This window comes from Biomphalaria glabrata, chromosome 17 (genome assembly GCF_947242115.1).
Source record: "Biomphalaria glabrata chromosome 17, xgBioGlab47.1, whole genome shotgun sequence".
Lineage (NCBI taxonomy): Eukaryota > Metazoa > Mollusca > Gastropoda > Planorbidae > Biomphalaria > Biomphalaria glabrata.
Genome location: NC_074727.1, coordinates 17834832 through 17855643, shown reverse-complemented (window position 1 = coordinate 17855643; position 20812 = coordinate 17834832). Strand labels below are relative to the sequence as shown.

The 20812-nt window shown below is 36.8% G+C and overlaps 1 protein-coding gene across 1 annotated transcript in view; it reads right to left on the bottom strand.

Moving 5' to 3' along the window:
• The window catches only part of LOC106068647 (uncharacterized), an 85433-nt gene extending 64769 nt beyond the window's left edge, over positions 1 to 20664 (bottom strand). Inside the window, exon 1 of the mRNA XM_013228094.2 lies at positions 19826 to 20664. Within this exon, the coding sequence (XP_013083548.2) occupies positions 19826 to 19951 (126 nt within the window). The 5' untranslated portion in view covers positions 19952 to 20664. The remainder of the gene's footprint in view (positions 1 to 19825) is intronic.
• Positions 20665 to 20812: the final 148 nt, after the last annotated feature.

The following is a 20812-nucleotide window of genomic DNA, read 5'->3' as shown; positions in this document are numbered from 1 at the left end:
TAATTGTTTAGTAAAGGGTTAATCTCTTATTCAAATCCTAAAAAAAAAAAGAGAAAAAAAAAAACATTTCGTAAAAAAAAAAATTCCTTTGGTTAAGTGTCCTATGGTAAATTAGAGGGGACGCAGCGCTGCAGTTCACGCAATAATATGAAAACCTACTTATTAATTGTTGTTTTAAATTTTGTCCAACTTATATGCATACTAAATAGATATTTTCTCTTTAAAAAAAAGTTAACATTATTTTTGAGTAAATGTAGTAGTTAGTAGGACAGAACTTACATAAAGTAGCAATAAAAATGTAAACAAAACATTTTAACAAAAAGTCTAAAACCGTCGGTATGAATGTATTAAAAATACGGTAAATACTTCACTCCCCTACTAAAGCGTCTCCGCGTGTTTGTTACTATTAATAGTGAATAGTTGTAAAAATGGTGTATTTTTATGAAAAAACTGCTTGCATAAGTGATTTAAAAATTAGATTTTTCGCTTTTAGAAAAGAAAAAAGTAGCCGTTGCATCAGAACTTTGAACGGACTAAAATATTATGATGTCGGATTTTCACCATCTTTTCTAGTTTACGAGATCTAAACGGGACGGACGGACGGACAGACATTTCACACAAAACTAATAGCGTCTTTTCCCCTTTCGGAGGCCGCTAATAAAGAGAAAAACAAAAGACAAGTAAAAGGATCGGACCCACGACTTTCGCGCTATTAGCAAGACGCTCTATCAGCTCTGCTAACCAGCATAGTACTACTATGTGCGAAATTTTAGCTTCAACTAAATAAATGAATCTTTATTTCTTCCTTATAGTTTTGTACTTTAAACCACCTTCTTTCAAATTTAACATTCTTTCAACTATGAAGAAAGTGTTAGCTAATAGTAGGAATCGAAACAAAAAAAAATGGATATCTAGGTTTGGGGCTTTTCCGAAAAGGAGGTTAATCAAAAATTATGTTAATCGAATCAAAGACCTATATATGTAGAGAGAGAGAGACAAGAATTGCGGGTGATATCACATGAGAAATTAAGGCGTTTCGGAACGGGAAGTTTAATTTTTGTTTATTTATACTGTTTCGACTAAATGATGTGTAGACGAGCTAGTTTACAAATGTAGAATACTTTTGTATCATGTAGGAACTTTTAGTATTTTTGTTATTAATTTTTTACTTTTAGCAATAGACTACAAAAATGTTGGTAACATTGTCTAAGTAAAAAAACAAAACAAAACAAAATTAAAAAAAACAATTTAAAAAAAAAAACAACTTAAAACAAGAAAAAAAAATTGTTTAAATGTCGAGAATAAAAATTCGACTTAATGTTTGTAAGAAAGTAAAGTGTCTTGCAAGTCTTCTCTGTTGAGACATTTTCTTCAAACGTTCCTCTAGGTCTCAGGTAAATAGCATACCTTAATATACGATATATACAGTAATACCTGGTCGTGTGGTATGCGGTACGAACTGTTGGCTCAGTGGTTCCGTTTGGAACTAACGTCTGTAAACATAATAGCACAGTAGAAGGTCTGTCTGCAAGCTTCACTGAGTCGTATAGCAGAGTAACAGATAAAGAGTATTCGTATTATTGAATTGTTATTCTTTTTTTTTTTTTTACGAATTTAAAGTAGAGGACATATTCAATAAATAACAATAATAATAATATAAAATGACAATAGAAAAAAATTAACGCTTTTCCTGTTTCTTGGACTAGATGAGCTGCAAAGATTCTGTACATTTTGTGGTGTTTGTAGCTTGTTTGTCCCCACACTTCAATATTTGATAACAAACATTTGATATTGATCTTATTACAACAACACAATGGTCAAACAAGCTTGGCCAGTCTTGCACAAATGAAAACATGCCAGCTAACACTGTCCACCAATCACGACTGCAATCCCATCACGCCTAGTTTTAATTAACTTTTGTTTCGTTTCCAAACTACAAGATTTCGGTAGATAATCCTTTGTTTTAATTAGCCGTGCACTTGAAAGGGGGAGGGGGTGAAGAAGAGGGGAAGACATTGTTCTGTGTGCCACCGCCCAGGTCCTCCCTCACCCCATACACACATATACACTCCACTCGGACATAAGTACTTGTAGTTTGACAACTAAAACTGACTTACGGCGGTTACCAAACTGCCTGACCATGTGATCGAATTCATGACAAAATTAGGAGAATAATATGAAATCGTCCAACTATTTGACCCTGAAACTAAAACACAACAAAAACAGTTTTTACAATCATGACTTCAGGCTCTTCAAATCTGTCTCCACCGCATTCAATATTTTAATCGCGAATTCATTTTACATTGAGTGACAGAGTAGCAGAAAGCTAAGAGTCCCGATTAGTCCCGTGACAAAATAGTTCCTAGAGTAACGCAGCCTCAAAGAAGTTAGACGGAACAGTGAATTGTTTCTGATTGGAAATTTGAAACAAACATAATTAGCATACATGTTCAGTAAAATGCTTTATGGCAGATGAAGCAATTATCTGAGGTCACCATGAAATGAAAAATACCACTGTTTGTTGCGGTTTTTTTCTACTTGTTAACAAATTTCGAAAAATCTATTTGAATATATCTAGATTCTAGAGGTCCACGAAAAACCAAACATTTTAAAGCGAGTCACTTTATGGCAACGTTAGAACCACTGGTCTGGATTACACAAAGTAATTGTCTGATTGTGTAACCAGACATGGGGCAGGGAGAGCGGGCGAGTCAAGGGGCGAGCTAGCATCGAGGTAATTCACAGGAAACTATTGTTCTATACTTAGCTAGAGTCCAAAGAGGAGGTCACTGCTAATTAGTCTCATTTAGTCTCAAGACGATATGGTGAAACAAGGTCTCTTAAGACTAGCCGCCATTAAAACTACAGCACCAAGGTCAAAGGTACTACCACAATAGAGAGCCATTCAGTAGTCGCAGTATGTGATTGTAAACATCAACCAGTAGATAAACGTTAGGTTTGTTTCATACAGTAGGCGATCTTTTGGTGAACTATCCATCAGTCATATTTCATTCACTGTTTCACTATTTCATCTATTCCACTATTGCCAGGGATTGAAGTCCTCAATTTTTTTTTATTTAATAATTTACACTTAACAAATACAAATGTACAATAGATCATCGTCGTTACACTTTTTAAACTAAGTGTGAAGTCAAAGCTGTACTCAGTTTTTTTAGCGGCCCTCTTAAAGGGAATAGCCACTATTAGTTCTGTGTTATCTGTTCGTCCGTCTGTCCGTTCAGTTTAGATCTCAAAAACTAGAAAAGATATTGAAAATTTGATATCATATTTTAGATCTTTTAAAGTTATGATGTAGCAGCCATTTTTTTTTCTGAAAGCGAAAAGTTTAATTTTTAAAATTATCTATGCAAGCGGCTTTTCATACAACACCATTTTTACAACAATTCACTATTAATAGGGGAAAAAAATAGAACGTTTAATAAAATATAACTAATGCATATATACAAATAACATAACACAATATAAATAAAGGATGTGATTTTTCGGTATATTTTAAACACATTGAAGTAAATGATTTTTCTTTTGTTCGAAAATAATATTCTAAACAAAATTTGTATTACTAAATTAAACGCTACAAACATTTTAAATAAGTGTTTATTTAAAAGATAATAAATGTATATAGTATTATATAAGTCAAATATAATTTTATACTAGAGAGTGAAGTTAAATTTCCATAAATGCTTATAAATTAAACGAAAAAGAAAGGTTTCATGGTTTCATGAGAGAGAGAGCTGTCTATTTCAAAACGTTGACATTAATAAGTCATTCATTATATAACATCAGTTAAGCCAGGTTCACATAGAACCATATCTTTATAACACATGAATACACATGAATATTAATATTGTAATAATAATAATAACATTGGTAAATCTTCATACCCTGTGGTATCATGTCGTCAGTCGGACTATAACAGTATCGGCAACACTTTCGATACGTACAGGTTTCTTCCTTGTGTATTGGATGAGACTGGGTTGGGGTTGTTGATAGTTTCTGTTATTCATACTGAAAATATTAAAACCTGCCTTTTCACCTGCGTCAGTGGACCACTTCGGGGCCCGATTTTGAGTTTGTGTTTCCATACAAACTGTCTTTGTAACTTTTTATTTTTGCAAACCTTATATCAACTCACTTTGTCTGTCTGGTGAAAAGGTTGAACATTTGTTTTCTCCCACTTAACATTCTATGATAAAGTTAAAACTTTGCACAATTATTCCATGTACCTGGCAAAACACGAGTCAATAACAAAAAAAAACTAATTATTTAATAAATTATTGGTCATTTATTATTTTCTTTGATATTGAAATAAGGGGAATAAATGTTACTGAATTTATTAAAATTAAGCTCTTAAATCGTTAACAATGTTTTACTCAAGGTTGCGCTCTCGTGAAATGTATCGAGGTTGTTGAGGGGATGTATGTACCAGCATGGCCCATTTACCAATTGTACATTTCATCCTAAATTTGTTGAAACAACTTCATCATGTGTCAATCTTTTAAATGTGACTACAATAATTTTTTTTTAAATGACACCAATTCAACATTCCGCTCAATAATTCAATACAACTCCACACTTAGAGGAATTAGTTGACTCAAAAAAAAGAGAGTTTATACAAATGTAATTTCATAATTATAAAGTAAAGCATAAAGTCTCCAGTTTCTCTCAAACAACGAAATTGTGGAGAGAGAAAAAAAAACTACAAAGAGAAAATAAAAAGCTATTTCAAAACTGGCATGCATAATTTTTTTATCTTTTTCAATGATGCTGGGCAAGACTCACAAAAGCCCATTCCAAATTGTACAAACGTAAGAGGGAAAAATGTTGAAAGAAATTGAGCACCGTAATGGCCTTTAAGAATTAATGTCAAGAAATTGAAATATACATTCTTAATGAGGAAGAAAGCTGAAAAAGTTTCTGTCAAGGCGCCAGAGAAACGGAGAACTGTCCAACTCTGGCTAGTCAATTGAAGGAAACGAACTGACATTACTTAGTGACATAGAAACTGAAAAGCAGAAGACATGACTAAACGCTATGCAGAACTGAAGCAGTGTTAATATACCTCTGAGTGATGTCTACAGATTGAACACAAAGGCACAAGTGTGAATGTCTCAGGAAGTAGGACACGTAAGCTTTATGTTTTAGGTTCAGGCTAACATGACAAAGACAATAATGTCATTGACAAAAAAACGAGTTTCATCACTCAGAGTAAGTGTGAGTAAAAGTCAGCAAGAAGTGGCTCTCCGGACTGGACATTGCACTCACTCCACAAAACAATCGCTCTGTGTACCCACACTCCAACAAACCCCGAAACTTGAATGTCAGTTCTACTTCAACATGATTGGGACTCTTCATTGGCAACGAGCGAGAATGTCAATGCTATAGGTCAGTGATCAAGCAACGCTTACAAGTGGAGTGTGAAATAAATGTTCAAGACGACACTTCGCGTGACGGTCACAAAAGTCTCGCAGTCAAGATTCCTACTTCTAATTACGACAACAACAACAATACCAACCAACTTGTTGGTCGCTGTTTAGTTGTTTTTGATACCCGCTGCTCTATTGCGACCATTGCGGTCTGATCATTACATTCAGTTGGCGAAGAGTTAAGAACTCACGTGGAATTAAAATTCTTTCGTAGACATCATTTTTGAGTCAGCGTCTTCACAAGGCCACTAAATGGAGATCAAAATTCTGGTCTCTGACTCTGTGAGCGTCGCTGTTTTTCTACGTGCCTTATCTTATAAATCACAGATGTTCCTATTTTTAAAAAATGACGTCGCTTGAATATCCATATATTAATCTAGTCTTGCATGTTTATTGTCTATGTAGACTTAATCCCAAGAAAAATAATGCTTATCTCTAAAATTGAAAGTAAAACGACCATTTCATAAACTCTTAAGTACTCATAAGAAGTGAATGACCGTTGTTCAAGGTCCCGATACAAATGACCTTTGAGTATCCCCGACTCCTCACGTGTTGTTTTTTATGTTTATATTCTTACAATAGCCTAACAACCTTAAGCGTCCTCATAAAAATTCAAATACTCTCTCTATTAAAAAAGTTAATGGTATGTGTGTTCGCATCTATGCGGACACCTTCATATTTTAACGCCAGGTCTTATCTGTAGATCCCATCACACAAGTACACACAGACACACTCACACACAAAGTCCTCTCTAACCTTCTAATACCGCGTGCTTTGCACACGTCTTACCATCATCCTTCACTAATCTATTCGTTGCGGGATATTAATTTATACAGATTAATTCATAAATTCGTCTCTCAGTCATAAAGCGGGCTAATAACTCCGTGATCGTTCCGCCAAGCTCCTGATCCAAGACCACGAAGGACCGTGAAATTCACAAGACATATTTTTTTGAAAGCGGGGACCGGGACAGCGTTTGTCTCTGCACCTCTCCCCCCTTCTCTTGCTCTCTTTTCGCTTCTTTCCAAATGATGGCACAGTTAACCCAATTAAGCGGTTCTTTACAAACCAGATCTCTGCGCGCGCACATACACACAAGTTCAATGTATGAGTTTTGAAAAAGTCAACGCAAAGTCATAAACATCTTTAAAAAGATTAATTTGTCCTTTTCATCTCTACAGTAACAATCCCAGAGTAGATTATTTGTAGCGTGTAATTACGTGTATTTGAAAGGAGCAAGTTTAAACCTAGGACTGTGTCTAGTTAAATCAGAAACACTTCATCATTAAAGACATTTGTTTTATTTAGATGGGGGGGGGGGGATGAAAAAAAAAAAGTTCTGATAGCAAACGACTTCCCCTTGTGTCATCTTCAGATATTCATTTATTTTTTTTTTTAACGGCCTTTCGACATTGAGATTCCTGAACTTTGACAAAGAGAAGGATCTTTCCCAGAGGCCCGAAATGAGAGATTCGCTCCTTGACAAACATTCATTTTGATGCAGGCAGACACGGTAGTGATTTTTGCTTGTTTGCAGTTTACAACATCTGATATTCGTGCTGAAATTAGCGAAACCTGTTGTTGTTGTTTTGTATCTGCTTTATTTACCAAACAGCCGGACACACGGGCGGACACGTTGGGGGCCGAAACTGAGTTTGTGTTTTCAGACAAACTCTCCTTGTAATCTTGTTTTATAATTAAGTGATCTGACAAAGGCATACGTACATGAGCCTAGAGATATGAGCTTTCAATCGACTAGATGATAAGGTAATTTGCTGTTTTAAATGACCTCTTATGGCTAAAATTCAGAAACAAGAAAAAAAAAATACTTTTTTTTTAAAAGCTTATACCAAGTGTAATTGTATCAATTAGTTTGAGTCAGTCATGTATAATAGATCTAGACCAACAACAATAAATCTGTGCAATTTGAAATATTTTTACCTATTGTTTTTGTTTAGCGCTATTTTATGCTTTTAGCTTTCTCAACAAGCAATGATTCTACCAATTTACCTAGACCAGTTGGGAAAATGGGGGAGAGAGAGAGAGAGAATTTTTAACGTAATCGCCTTTTTAAAGCATTTTTAAAAAAAGGGGGGGGTACGGGAACGACCTGAATTCGAACTCCTAGCTCAAGCCTCCTCAAGCCGACATACTAACCACACTGCTAGTGAGGTGCTTATAACAATAGAAGATTGTATAGTTATCTATTGTTTGTTTCAAACTTACTTTAAAGAGGTGACCTATAAAGGGGACTAATTCAGCTTCTACCACCACTTCGATCAAGTACTATTTCTTTCCCTTGTTCTAGATACCAAACAAAATAATTAATTGCCAATAGTTAATTAACTAATTTTTATATTATTGATTCTTGTGTTATCTGGTAAAAGAAATAATTGTGCAAAATTTCAGTTGAGTAAGCTTTATAAAAAGGTGCTGCCAATGAGAAAACAGAGTTAATCTTCTCCAAAACATGTTTTATAAATTAGCTTTAATTTTAATACATTTGGACTAAGATGCATACCAATTTCTAAATGTCCACTGCGACTGGCTAGTTGAATAGCTTCAACATCTATTTATTGAGACAGCATTCTTGAATTTCTTCCACGGAAATGTGTATTATTTCCTGTAGAGTTGGGATATTATTAAAATATATTTTTTTCCTCAAGTTTCTAACAATCATTCCTTGTGTAGGAGTAATGTTCGAGTGAATCGTCCTGAAATGGCCAGAATCTTATTTTAACTCCTTACCTATTAGCTTACGCTTTCTTGACTCTAAACTCGCGAAAAGCTCAAGGAACCACAAAAATGGATTGATTTCAAGCTATAATGGTGAGTATGCGTGTATTGAAATTTCAAGCTACAATTTTGCGCATAGTAGAAGGAATGGATAATTAAGTTGATAGAACGGCGAGCAAATAACTAACTCGAATGAGTGGGTTCAATACCCATAGGAGCTAATTTTTTTCTCTTTCTTTTTCAATGACAACTAAAATATGAATGTTTAGTTCACAATATTGCTTGAACTTAAAGTAGGAATTTGTACGTATATATATAATATATATATAATAGTAATAATAATAAGGCTTGTCTTCGAGTCCGAAGATTAATGGGGAATGCAGTATAATACTTGTAATTTTAAAAAGCAATTCTTAGTTTCGTTAATAACAGCAATACAAAACTATACTGAAGGGGAATAGAAGGGTGGAGTCGAAATGTCAACAATAAGAAAAAAATGATCTGCAGTGCAAGTACCGGAAGTGACAGAAAATCTGCCGTCACTTGTGTGTCATCAACTTGTGCATATTGTGCTCTCATGCTATGATCTACTTAGAGATAAGTGCTACAGCACAAAATAGGTGTGCGGCAGTTAATGGAAGTACAAACAAGGAATCTTAACGATTCTTTAAATATTAGAAACTATTCGATGCCTTTTTTTTTTTTTTGGGGGGGGGGGGGTAATGGGGAGTTGAAGGTCTGTGGAATAAAAAAATAAATGCCATTTATTGCCGTGTTCTTGTATTTTAAGAAATAATGTTTCTTTTATTCTTCAATTTTATATAATTTAAACACCGCTATGTACTTTGTACTTTGATCAATTTTAAGACAACAAATTATTTTTTTATATTATTTATTTATCATATTGAAAAGAGATTCCCTAAAAAGTTGACTTTTAATAACTTAGATCAGTAAAGTCCACAAAGTATCGATTCTCTCGTGTATCGAGATCGGGTTCAGAATCGCGTTCAAAGAGGTAAGTCTCCAATGAAGTAAATAGCCTTGCGAAGAGTTGGACAAGTCGAGATTGGCTAATTGTTCTTGGACTACTTCGTCTGAGAGTGTCTCTAGAACGTATGAGTTGGTGGAGGAGGAACACCGACCTCTTGGAACTGGGCACTTACTGTGTACTCGATACAGTTTTAATGACCGAGGGATGGGGTGACTCTTAACAATTAAGGAACGAGAAGCGAAATATGTACACTCATGCAAACACACAACAGACTTACACAAACACACGCACACACACACTGATAGACGTGAAACCAACCAGATCATAAGAAATTACTTTCCTTATTTCAATATCCCGAAAAAAATATATTATTTAATTGTATTCTTGTGTTATTTTTTTTTTTAAATCAAATGTCCAAAAGTTACATTTCTAACAGCATCTAAACTATAATTTGTGTAATGGTCATGACAGGATCTAACAATAGTTCTTATTTCACCAAAGGCGAAAGATTTTTGTGTAAGATCAAAAGTTAAACAGCAGGAGATCTGTGTGGCCTGCATCTTCCATTGTCCTCCTATTTAATTATGTTTACTGCTATCCATTTCAAACAAACTGAGTTGTTTAATACAACAACAAAAAATGACTGTGTGCAACAAAGAGATGACATTGTAAACAGAAAGTGTTAAGAACATGTTTGATATCATTCTAGCATTGCCCATTTCTAGCATTTGCCCCATCTCTAGCATGACATTGAGCGTTCGATACTAGATCTAACCAAATATTTTTATGTTGTGTGTGTGTGTGCGTTAAGAAAAGAAAAAGGGGAAGGGGGTAAAAGTGTTCTCGGTTCTAAATGTAAACACTACTTTGTATTCTGTTGTTATGTTGTCCACGTGTCGTACGAAGCGAAGATGACTCTGCCCTTGCCGGACCTAGCCCAGACCACCTGCAGGACGGCAGGTGATAGAAATGTTTCCAACTACAGACCAGACCACAACGACAACCTTGTTCAAAGTAAGTCGCCGCGGTTCTAATTGCAAATCGAGACATTATCGTGTAAAATTCATTACATTAGCACCAAGAATATTGTGTAGATAAGTTTCTTTGATGTTGGGTTGTTGTTGTTTTTTGTTTTTGTTTTCTTAGTATACGCAGTTATTGTTTTCAGTCATTGTTAGCTTCTAGTGTTTAAAATTTATCAAAATAAAAAAATTAAGGAAGTTTGAAGCCTTGTCCAAGTCTTATGGGAAATTCCAAAGTGAAGTACACCCATAGACATAGGAGTACACCATATATTAAGTACACTGACCTTTAAACAAACAAACAAAAATAATTCCAAATAAAATAGATGATATGTTTATTTTTATCAATTTTACAAGTATTTTTTTTCATTATGATATTCATTATGGAGTTCAGTGATGATGATAATGATTTCATTATTACTCAGTTACTTTAATAAGACCATGACTTTAGTCTAAATCTCCAAAACTTTTTTTTTCTCTTTCTGCAAACAGCATATACATATTTATAGATATTTATTTATTTATTTATATAGTCACTATTTTACACTACCACCACCCCTTTTTTTTAATTCTCTTTCTTCCATATTGAGACGCGGATTCCACAAGGACAGATGCTAGGAAAGAGCGTGGTGAAGTGGTCAGCTATTGTCGCCAATACACTGACCACTCTAGACTTATATTGCTCTTCCTATGTTAATGCTTCAGCTATTATTAGCTTTACTTTTGGCTAATTGTGTGATCTTTAGCACTTAGTTATTTCGTCTGTAGAAGAGGCAGCTACAGTGATCTCACGTGGTCCACGCTGTATTCGCGTTAACCCTACAACGAAATTGTTCTCCGTCTACTTAGTATGCAGACACTTTTTCTTTCTGTCTTCCTACGGTGTCCCCCCCCCCTCCCCCCTTATTTGATTCAACCCTTTCCGCAGACACAAACTTGGCAAGGTTCATCAAAAATACAAGAAAATCTTTCAAGAGGCAAAGGTCAGGATACAAATTTAACGCACTTTATTTTTTCAAACACTACTTTCGCTAGTAGACAACAAGAAAAGATAATACTTTTTTTTTTAAATCTTGACGTTTAGGTTTTCGACGTTGGTTGTTGTTTTTTTTTCATATACATATATATATATATATAAATTTAGCCTTAGAAATGTTACTGCCATTTTCTGGACTGTTCAATTCTAAATTCTCTCACATTCGTTACTCTCTTCCCAGAGAGAACTAAAAAGAAGGGATGCAGCGAATCCAAACCACATTGGAATAAAACTATATTCTAGAATAAGATTTCCCTTTTAATACCGCGATATCGGACATTACGCTAATAATATATATTTTTATGCCTATTCAGAAAATGTCAATGAAATAATTTTAAAGCGATGAAAAAAGAACCCGATGTAGTGTCTGATGTAGACATATAAACTAATATAGAGTACATAGGCGTTGACGGTACAGTTAAGTTATAGGCTCCGTCCAACTAACCTAAAATGGAGATGTCAGTTCGACTTTTAAGTCTACCACCAGCTATGTTGTAAATACAACATGCACTCAGAGAAAGAAGAATTTTTATTGTAATCAACTGTGGTATCGTTTCAATCAAAGGGGCGTTGTCCCTTAGAAGGTCAGTACTCTAAGGGAAATAACCACAAAGCCGACTAACACAATAAGAACTTATTAGTTTACACACTGTCCTGACTCAGGCATAGAATTAACATATTTGAATATTTTGTAGAAAGACAAATGTAGACTACATTTACACAAGTCAGCCTTTGACTATGCAAAACCATTGACAACCACGTGACTGTGGTGGATATCTATCCCTTGAGGTGATAGGGAAAGTAAGAAAGACATGTCGAGACATTGATCCAGTTCAAACACTCCCACATTATCCTCATAATCCTGTAACTTCTTACATACACACAGACACCAGGCCTGACTTGTGATTACTATATTCACTAGTGGTCCAAAACGCGCGCGCGCACACACACACAACATATTTGACTGCTGATTACTAGATTCACAAGTTAGCGGATAAAACAATCTCATACACACACGCTAGGTTTGCTAAAGATGATTACATTCAGTAGTAAGACAAACACACAAACGCATACTCTTTGTCCGGATAGAAGGATACAATTTCAAATGTTCGCTATAGAAAGTTGACTTTTAGAATCATTCACAAAGAATACAAATATAAAAGGGCGGAAGAAAATTTTGAATATTTGTTAATCATATAAGTTATAAAATGTCTGTATCAAATGTCATTAATTCGACATTTGTTTTTTAAACTGAAGTCATCTGAGTAGATCAACATGATTAAGGCCCTATAGGAAGGGATGGAGAGGAATACTCCATAGAACTGACTTTGTGTTTTGAATGTATTTTATATCAAGAGTCAAACACGGAACTAAGACTTCATGTACCCGTATCACATTTGGAATCACAATGTATTTTGCAAAGAAAAGGAGGGTGTGAGCTTTCATTCATTATTTGTTGATTTGTGTATATCTTAGATGCCTCGATGGAACTCGCTTTACGTGCCAAATAAAGCAGCATCCCACTACATGCCAAGGTATGACCAGCCTTTCCAATTTGGCGGCTTAGCGAAGATAGATTTTCAATTGAGAGCTTCGCACTTTTTTCCTAACAAAAGAAATGGCATGAACACTAAGTAAAAAAGTAAAGTTCCCTTTCAGACCTTGAGATCTATGGGGAAGATGATGTTAAGGTCATCTGTTTCTGTGGCCCACGGTTAACGAGGGTGTCAAGTGGCCGGCACAACCTTCACTTTTCCACGACTATTGTCGGGTACCCATTAGAACTGGGTGGACTCAGAGGCGCCCAAAGATCCCGAAATGAAAACCCCAAGTCTTTACCAGGAATCGAACCCAGGACCTTCGTTTCAGAAACCAAGCGCTCTACCGTTCAGCCACCGCGCCTCCCTACATTAAACACTAAATGACCCAGAAATAACCCTTAGCTATAGGTTTTTGAGCTGCTTAAAAAAAAAAACGTTATAATTTGAGAAAACTGTTTAGACTCGTAAGTTATGTAAAGTTATTTTATTTCATTGTGCCGATACAATGCTACACACACACGCACGCAGAACCAGCACACTTACACAATTCAAACGACATTGTAAAACACTAAGATAACAACATCAAGATGTTAGGTCCAATCAAGCAAAATTTAGGAATCCACGTGACAGAAGACTTTGCAGGGGCGGATTTCAGGTTTGATCATTGAAAAAAAAAGGGGTGGGGTATGTGACTTTAGGGCCACATACATTTCTGATTTAGGGCCACATACATTTCTGACTTTAGAGCCACATACATTTCTGACTTTAGAGCCACATACATTTCTGACTTTAGGGCCATATACATTTCTGATTTAGGGCCACATACATTTCTGACTTTAGGGCCACATACATTTCTGACTTTATGTCCACATACATTTCTGACTTTAGGGCCACATACATTTCTCACATCACCATTCGCACCACCGAAAAAAAAAAACGACTCGAGCTCAATGGAACTGAGCGTAGACGGTTTTATAATGTTAAAAGTAGGAGTTTCGAGATAGCACAGGCCGGATGTGGCCCTCTGGACGTAGTTTGGATATCACTTGTTTAACAAGTTTATCTTTGGGTACAAATCACTAAAGTGAAACAAAGACAGTCAAACTCTTCAGGTTAATAAAAAAAAATACTTCACGTTCCATTTCAACTGCCCATTGTCCATTCTGACCACGGTGGTTCTGCTTCTGCCAAAATCATTACAAGACAGGAAGACAGGAATACACGAACACTGAAACATCGCTGGCACATCTGATTCTATGCCTCTCGTTGAACAAGTAGAAAAGCTCGTCCCCATGTCGAGTCCTCCGTACTTCCTACTTAATATTTCAAGAATCACATTCACACTGAACTTACCCTCCCCCCCCCGCCCCTCTAAAAAAAACCTCTTCCGTCTCCAACAACTAACTGTATCTACGCCTATGAAACTTAAGATAATAAATAACAAAACCAAAAAAAAAAAAAGGCAGTTGATAGATAAAAAGATTTGAGATTATACTGCACATCGTCAAGCTTGGAGATGGGGACTAAAGTAGGACGCTAATCTCTAAAGTGTCGATTAAAGAAGTCAAGGCAGAAGGGTAGGTCGTGGTGGACCTGGCTAGGTTCAAATTTAGTGGCCCAGTGTACGCCTGTTTGGTGACGTCTTTCTTTGCATAGACATCTTATTCACACAAGCTTTAATACAAAAATTAATTGTTGAATATAAACAACATAAGAAACCAAGAGAAAAAAAAAAGCTTGATAATTAGATCTACTTATTACCATCTGTACCAGCGCGCGCACACACACCAACATTCTGTTGGTATTTTATTTTTAAATTATTCAAAATGTGTATAGATTTATATTAGGGTGCATGATTTCATATAACTGGCAGGGGAGACCCGATAGCGAAGAGGAGAATTATTTTTTTACTCATCAAATAATCCAAGATAATCCAAAGGAACGAAACAGATTTTGGTCACTTCCGGCGCCGCAAGGTCTGTGTTAGGGAAGGAGTGAGGCTTAAGATCTACGACATTAAATAGTCTTCTCGTTTCCTATCTGGATTTCACAAAGCAAACACGACAATCAATTAATAAGTGGTCAGACACAACTTGAGCAAATAGAACTATTCACCTATTTAAGAAGCGTAATTACAAGCGATGGAAATGAATGACATGGAAAGCTGGAGCCGTCTTTCATAAACTAGCGGCCTATCTTGGCAATCAGCATGTAGACAAAGATTCAACTCCTCAATACAATCGTTGTCCCAACAGTCCCAACGGCTTGCGGGACATGGAAGTCCTCCAGAAAAGAAGCTAAACGTGGCTCAGCAGAGATAGCAAGACGAAACACGTTCTCCCAAGACAGACAGAAAATGGAAGCCGAAAAGTTAAACCATAATAGGCCCGTCGCATGGCGTCGCATCTTCTTAGAAGATCTAGAATGCATAAGCACCAGCTAGGAAGAAGTTGTGGATGTCGCTTTTGACCGATCTCTGTGGAGAGAGATTGCCGCCCTTCGCATTGAATTGCTCAGGAGGATCTAAAAGTCTAAACTTTAGCACTCGACAGTCCATACACGCTACAGATGGTTTTTTTGTTTTACATATTTAGCAGGTTCCTTCAGATTTGAAGATAATTACATCCTAGCACGAACCTTCCGCAGGAAAACGAGAGATGGCGACCGGCAGGGTTCGAACCCGAGTCCATCGTGACTATCAAATGGCAGTCCAGATCGCATACCACTCGTTTAGCGCTGAACGTTCCCTATGCCCTAAGTATAAGTACAAACTGTCGCTGGACGTCCCCTATGCCCTAAGTATAAGTACAAACTGTCGCTGGACGTCCCCTATGCCCTAAGTATAAGTACAAACTGTCACTGGACGTCCCCTATGCCCTAAGTATAAGTACAAACTGTCGCTGGACGTTCCCTATGCCCTAAGTATAAGTACAAACTGTCGCTGGACGTTCCCTATGCCCTAAGTATAAGTACAAACTGTCGCTGGACGTTCCCTATCCCCTAAGTATAAGTACAAACTGTCGCTGGATGTCCCCTATGCCCTAAGTATAAGTAATAAGTACAAACTGTCGCTGGACGTTCCGTATGCCCTAAGTATAAGTACAAACTGTCGCTGGACGTTCCCTATGCCCTAAGTATAAGTACAAACTGTCGCTGGACGTCCCCTATGCCCAAAGTATAAGTACAAACTGTCGCTGGACGTCCCCTATGCCCTAAGTATTAGTACAAACTGTCATTGGACGTCCCCTATGCCCTAAGTATAAGTACAAACTGTCGCTGGACGTCCCCTATGCCCTAAGTATAAGTACAAACTGTCGCTGGACGTCCCCTATGCCCTAAGTATAAGTACAAACTGTCGCTGGACGTTCCCTATGCCCTAAGTATAAGTACAAACTGTCGCTGGACGTTCCCTATGCCCTAAGTATAAGTACAAACTGTCGCTGGAAGTCCACTATGCCCTAAGTATAAGTACAAACTGTCGCTGGACGTTCCCTATGCCCTAAGTATAAGTACAAACTGTCGCTGGACGTCCCCTATGCCCTCAGTATAAGTACAAACTGTCGCTGGACGTCCCCTATAACCTAAGTATAAGTACAAACTGTCGCTGGACGTTCCCTATGCCCTAAGTATAAGTACAAACTGTCGCTGGACGTTCCCTATGCCCTAAGTATAAGTACAAACTGTCACTGGAAGTCCCCTATGCCCCAAGTATAAGTACAAACTGTCGCTGGACGTTCCCTATGCCCTAAGTATAAGTACAAACTGTCACTGGAAGTCCCCTATGCCCCAAGTATAAGTACAAACTGTCGCTGGATGTCCCCTATGCCCTAAGTATAAGTACAAACTGTCGCTGGACGTCCCCTATGCCCTAAGTATAAATACAAACTGTCGCTGGACGTCCACTATGCCCTTAGTATAAGTACAAACTGTCGCTGGACGTCCCCTATGCCCTAAGTATAAGTACAAACTGTCGCTGGACGTCCCCTATGCCCTTAGTATAAGTACAAACTGTCGCTGGACGTTCCCTATGCCCTAAGTATAAGTACAAACTGTCGCTGGATGTCCCCTATGCCCTAAGTATAAGTAATAAGTACAAACTGTCGCTGGACGTTCCCTATGCCCTAAGTATAAGTACAAACTGTCGCTGGATGTCCCCTATGCCCTAAGTATAAGTACAAACTGTCACTGGACGTCCCCTATGCCCTAAGTATAAGTACAAACTGTCGCTGGACGTCCCCTATGCCCTAAGTATAAGTACAAACTGTCGCTGGACGTCCCCTATGCCCTAAGTATAAGTACAAACTGTCGCTGGACGTCCCCTATGCCCTAAGTATAAGTACAAACTGTCGCTGGACGTCCCCTATGCCCTTAGTATAAGTACAAACTGTCGCTGGACGTCCCCTATGCCCTTAGTATAAGTACAAACTGTCGCTGGACGTCCCCTATGCCCTTAGTACAAGTACAAACTGTCGCTGGACGTTCCCTATGCCCTAAACAGGACATTCCCTGAACCTGAGACGAATGGAAATATTTGAAATGGGAAGTGGTCGGTAGGGTTTAAAAAAAAAAAACTCGGCTACGGGAACCTTTCCACACGGACTCTTTTAAATTCTCTCTAGAAACATTACGTTGGTTCTTTGAAATGGGGCGCTCCTTCATTCACATACCGAGAGAAACTTTGCTTCTCGTAGTAAAGAAACCTTTAAAATAAATATTATTTGCTTGTTTGTTTAACGTGTTTGGATGTACCTTCAGAACTGAACATTATTGCATCATAGCCCAAACATCCACCAAAGCTGCGAGCAGGGTTCGAACCAGTGGCCATCGAGATGGTAGGTTCGCATACCACACAACCAGGCAGCCATCTACATGATTATTTACAAAATATTCGGACCACTGACCCTATATTTTTGTTTCCACCCTCTCTTCATTACCCATTAGCACTAAGCAAGCAAAAGTCATGATTCAGACTAAACGATGTCACCAAAAACTACGTGATTGCTCGGTGCTCTCCTAAACAGTTCACTCTAACAGAAATGGCTCATAATATTTTTTAGAATAGAAATTATGAAATATCAAGAGGTCAAAAGTTAGTTCATTATTAGACAAGATTGGTTTCCTTTCAACAGTGTCAACAAGTGAACAAGTAGATCAACACCAGAGACGAAGTTAATATTTGTCAAAGACTTAAACGTTAGGTTGCTCAATAAGACTGTATTTTTTTAAAAATACACCTATTTCGTGCTTTAAAAATCAAATTGTACAGTTTGGTCACAACTAGCTTTTCTTTAATTGACCTATCAAACAAACACAGGGACTTTCTTGTACATCAACAGTCAACGAGAGGCAAAAGCGAGAGCTTATTTATGTCTTTAAAATCCTATCTCAACATGAGAATGCGTAAATAAACACCGGTACAAATTATGATACGGCCATACGGTTAGGGCCTATACTATGCGACAGACGGCGGGCAAAGAGATACAGTCATGTCAATCTGAATGATTGTGACACAATCATACACAGCACGTGTACCCAACAGCCCTGACCTAATTGTTGAGTGCAGTTCTGAGTAGGGCCCTACACACCGTGCTCGCTCACATCTGTTAATTGATATTTTGGGCTGAGATGCTATTAATGAATAAATAAGACATCGGTAATGTTAGTTTTGAAGCCCATCCAATTCAGAACCTAAAGGGATAGAACAGAATCTAAATGTTTAGGGGTTAGAAAGCAATTTTTTTACAGCAGTGTCGGCTTTAGATAATTGGAGGCTCTGGGCAAAGTGAATTTGGTGGCCCAAATAAAATGTATGCAATTTATTAAGAAACTAGTGACTCCAAAAGTAACATTGAGGAAAAGTTTCAACAGTTCTTCTCTGAAATGATAGTAGGTCCTGTATGAGGCCCCCACCAATAGGTGGGCAGGTGCATAGTTTAATATGCCTAAGGCCAGCCCTGGTTACAGAACCAATTTACTTTTTTTTTACATCTTCGTTTTTAGTTGTTATTGTATGTTGTTGTTTATTGTTTTTTTTTTATTTACGACAATAATTAGTGGTGTTTATCATTGTCGTTTGTAATACACGTATGCAGGATTAATGTAAAACTAAAACAAAGACATGATAGTGAGAACTCTTTCAAGTCGTAACGCGTAATGAGGTAGCACAATTTACGTATGGCTAATATAAAAGATGGGGGACCTTAATTTCTATTTATGCATGTATATGAATATTTTTTTTCAATCCATAACTGTTTAATAAAATATGTTCCCCCATAGCTAATAACTAAATAAATTCTAGATCTAGACGGCATTTATGCGTGTTAAATGTCTAGATGCTCTCATTAATTCATCTAATTATGATACATTTGATTTGGTAAATGGATTCAAACTGGATCTACACTTAGATATAGATCGAATAAAAGGCTTAAAGTAGCCTAAGGACAAGTGGTGTCAATTTGAACATAATCGTCGTACTATCTAGATCTAGAATTCTTTGAAAAGAAAATAACGCTTCAAATAATGGTAACACGTTGGTCAATTGGTTTCAACTACTAGGACTATCTTGACTTTATATAAAGACAGAGATATAGATCTAAATCTATTTAGATGAATAATTCTATTAAATTAAAATATACAATGCGCAATGTTATAGATCTAGTCTACTAGACCTAGAACCAGATCAAGATGTAGCAATTCAGAATCGTTTTAATGTAGTGTGTAGAATTTAAATCATTTGTTACAGTAAGGAAAATGAAAAAAAAAAGAAACTAGATCTAGATTAGATCTAGATCTATGTATACTATTATAGTAACTATAGATATAGACTAGACATCTAGAATCTAGATTATCTATGATCTAGTCTAATCTACATCTATACTCTAGGTTTAGTAGTTAGTGTTTAGAGGTCTAAATCTAGATATAGAATAGATCTCGATCTCTGGAACTAGATCTAGATAGATCAATATAGATCTAGATTTAAATAGCTCTTAGATCTAGAATAATCTAGACTACTAGTCTAGATCTACTAGATCATGTAGATTTGTAGATGTACTCACGTTAGAAATATCCAATATTTCCTCATCGTCCATATGACATGTGTGTGTTGACGGGCCGGTGAATGAGTCGTGTCTGGCACCGTTGTTTGAACTCCATGTGGTTTTAGAAAACAATTCCATTTCCATCTATGCGATTTATGAAAGAATATGTCGTGTAAAAATCAAGCGTGAGTAGCCCAGGTCCCGCCGTGCACACGATCTGCGTGAAATTCCAAGTAATATTAGATCGAGATAAGAATCTGTGTTATGTGTAGTACTCGCCAGCAGATGAACCCCTCGAGAGGCTAGTAATGGATCAAATCCTCGCAACAAGCAGACGATGTTTGGAACAATGGATTATCCTTTGTTTTACATTTCTTGATAAGCAATAACGACAATGAATATAATGCAGACTATACTTTGCTTCGTGCTCATCAAGAGCGTTGAATCCATCCATTGTGGCCTATTTCCATTGTGCTGCCCGCTAACGGTACTGTCGTCCACCGCCTATCCTAACCTTCCTAAGATAAAGCCAATCCTAAGAGGATTAGCTGAGCCGCACAGTTCATGTAAATAAAGTGAATCCTTGCGCTCAAGTATTATAATTTGAATACTAAATTGCAACCGTAAAAAAATATTCTTGGTTTTAATTTAAATCAAGCTCTTGTGAATACATAAAACAATAACTAAATAGTGTTTTGTAAGTCAGAATAATGTTCAGTTAACAGCGGAGAAATATATACCCACTGATCCATGCAAAAAAGTGCAAGGAGATTAGCATTCAGCCTTTGCCCTAACCTCGGACGAGTTCATTTTGTTTTCGTTTGATCTGTCAGTGTCTGTTAAACCAGGACTAGTCCATTTTAGAAGCAGCGTAGTGATTACGGCGGTCTCGTGGAGATGCGATTGTTATAAGAAAACAAAAACAAAACAAAAAAAAAAAACGAAAATGAGAGCGAGAGAGAACTGGTGTCAGTTTTGTGATTCTTTTGAAAAAAAAAAAAGAGA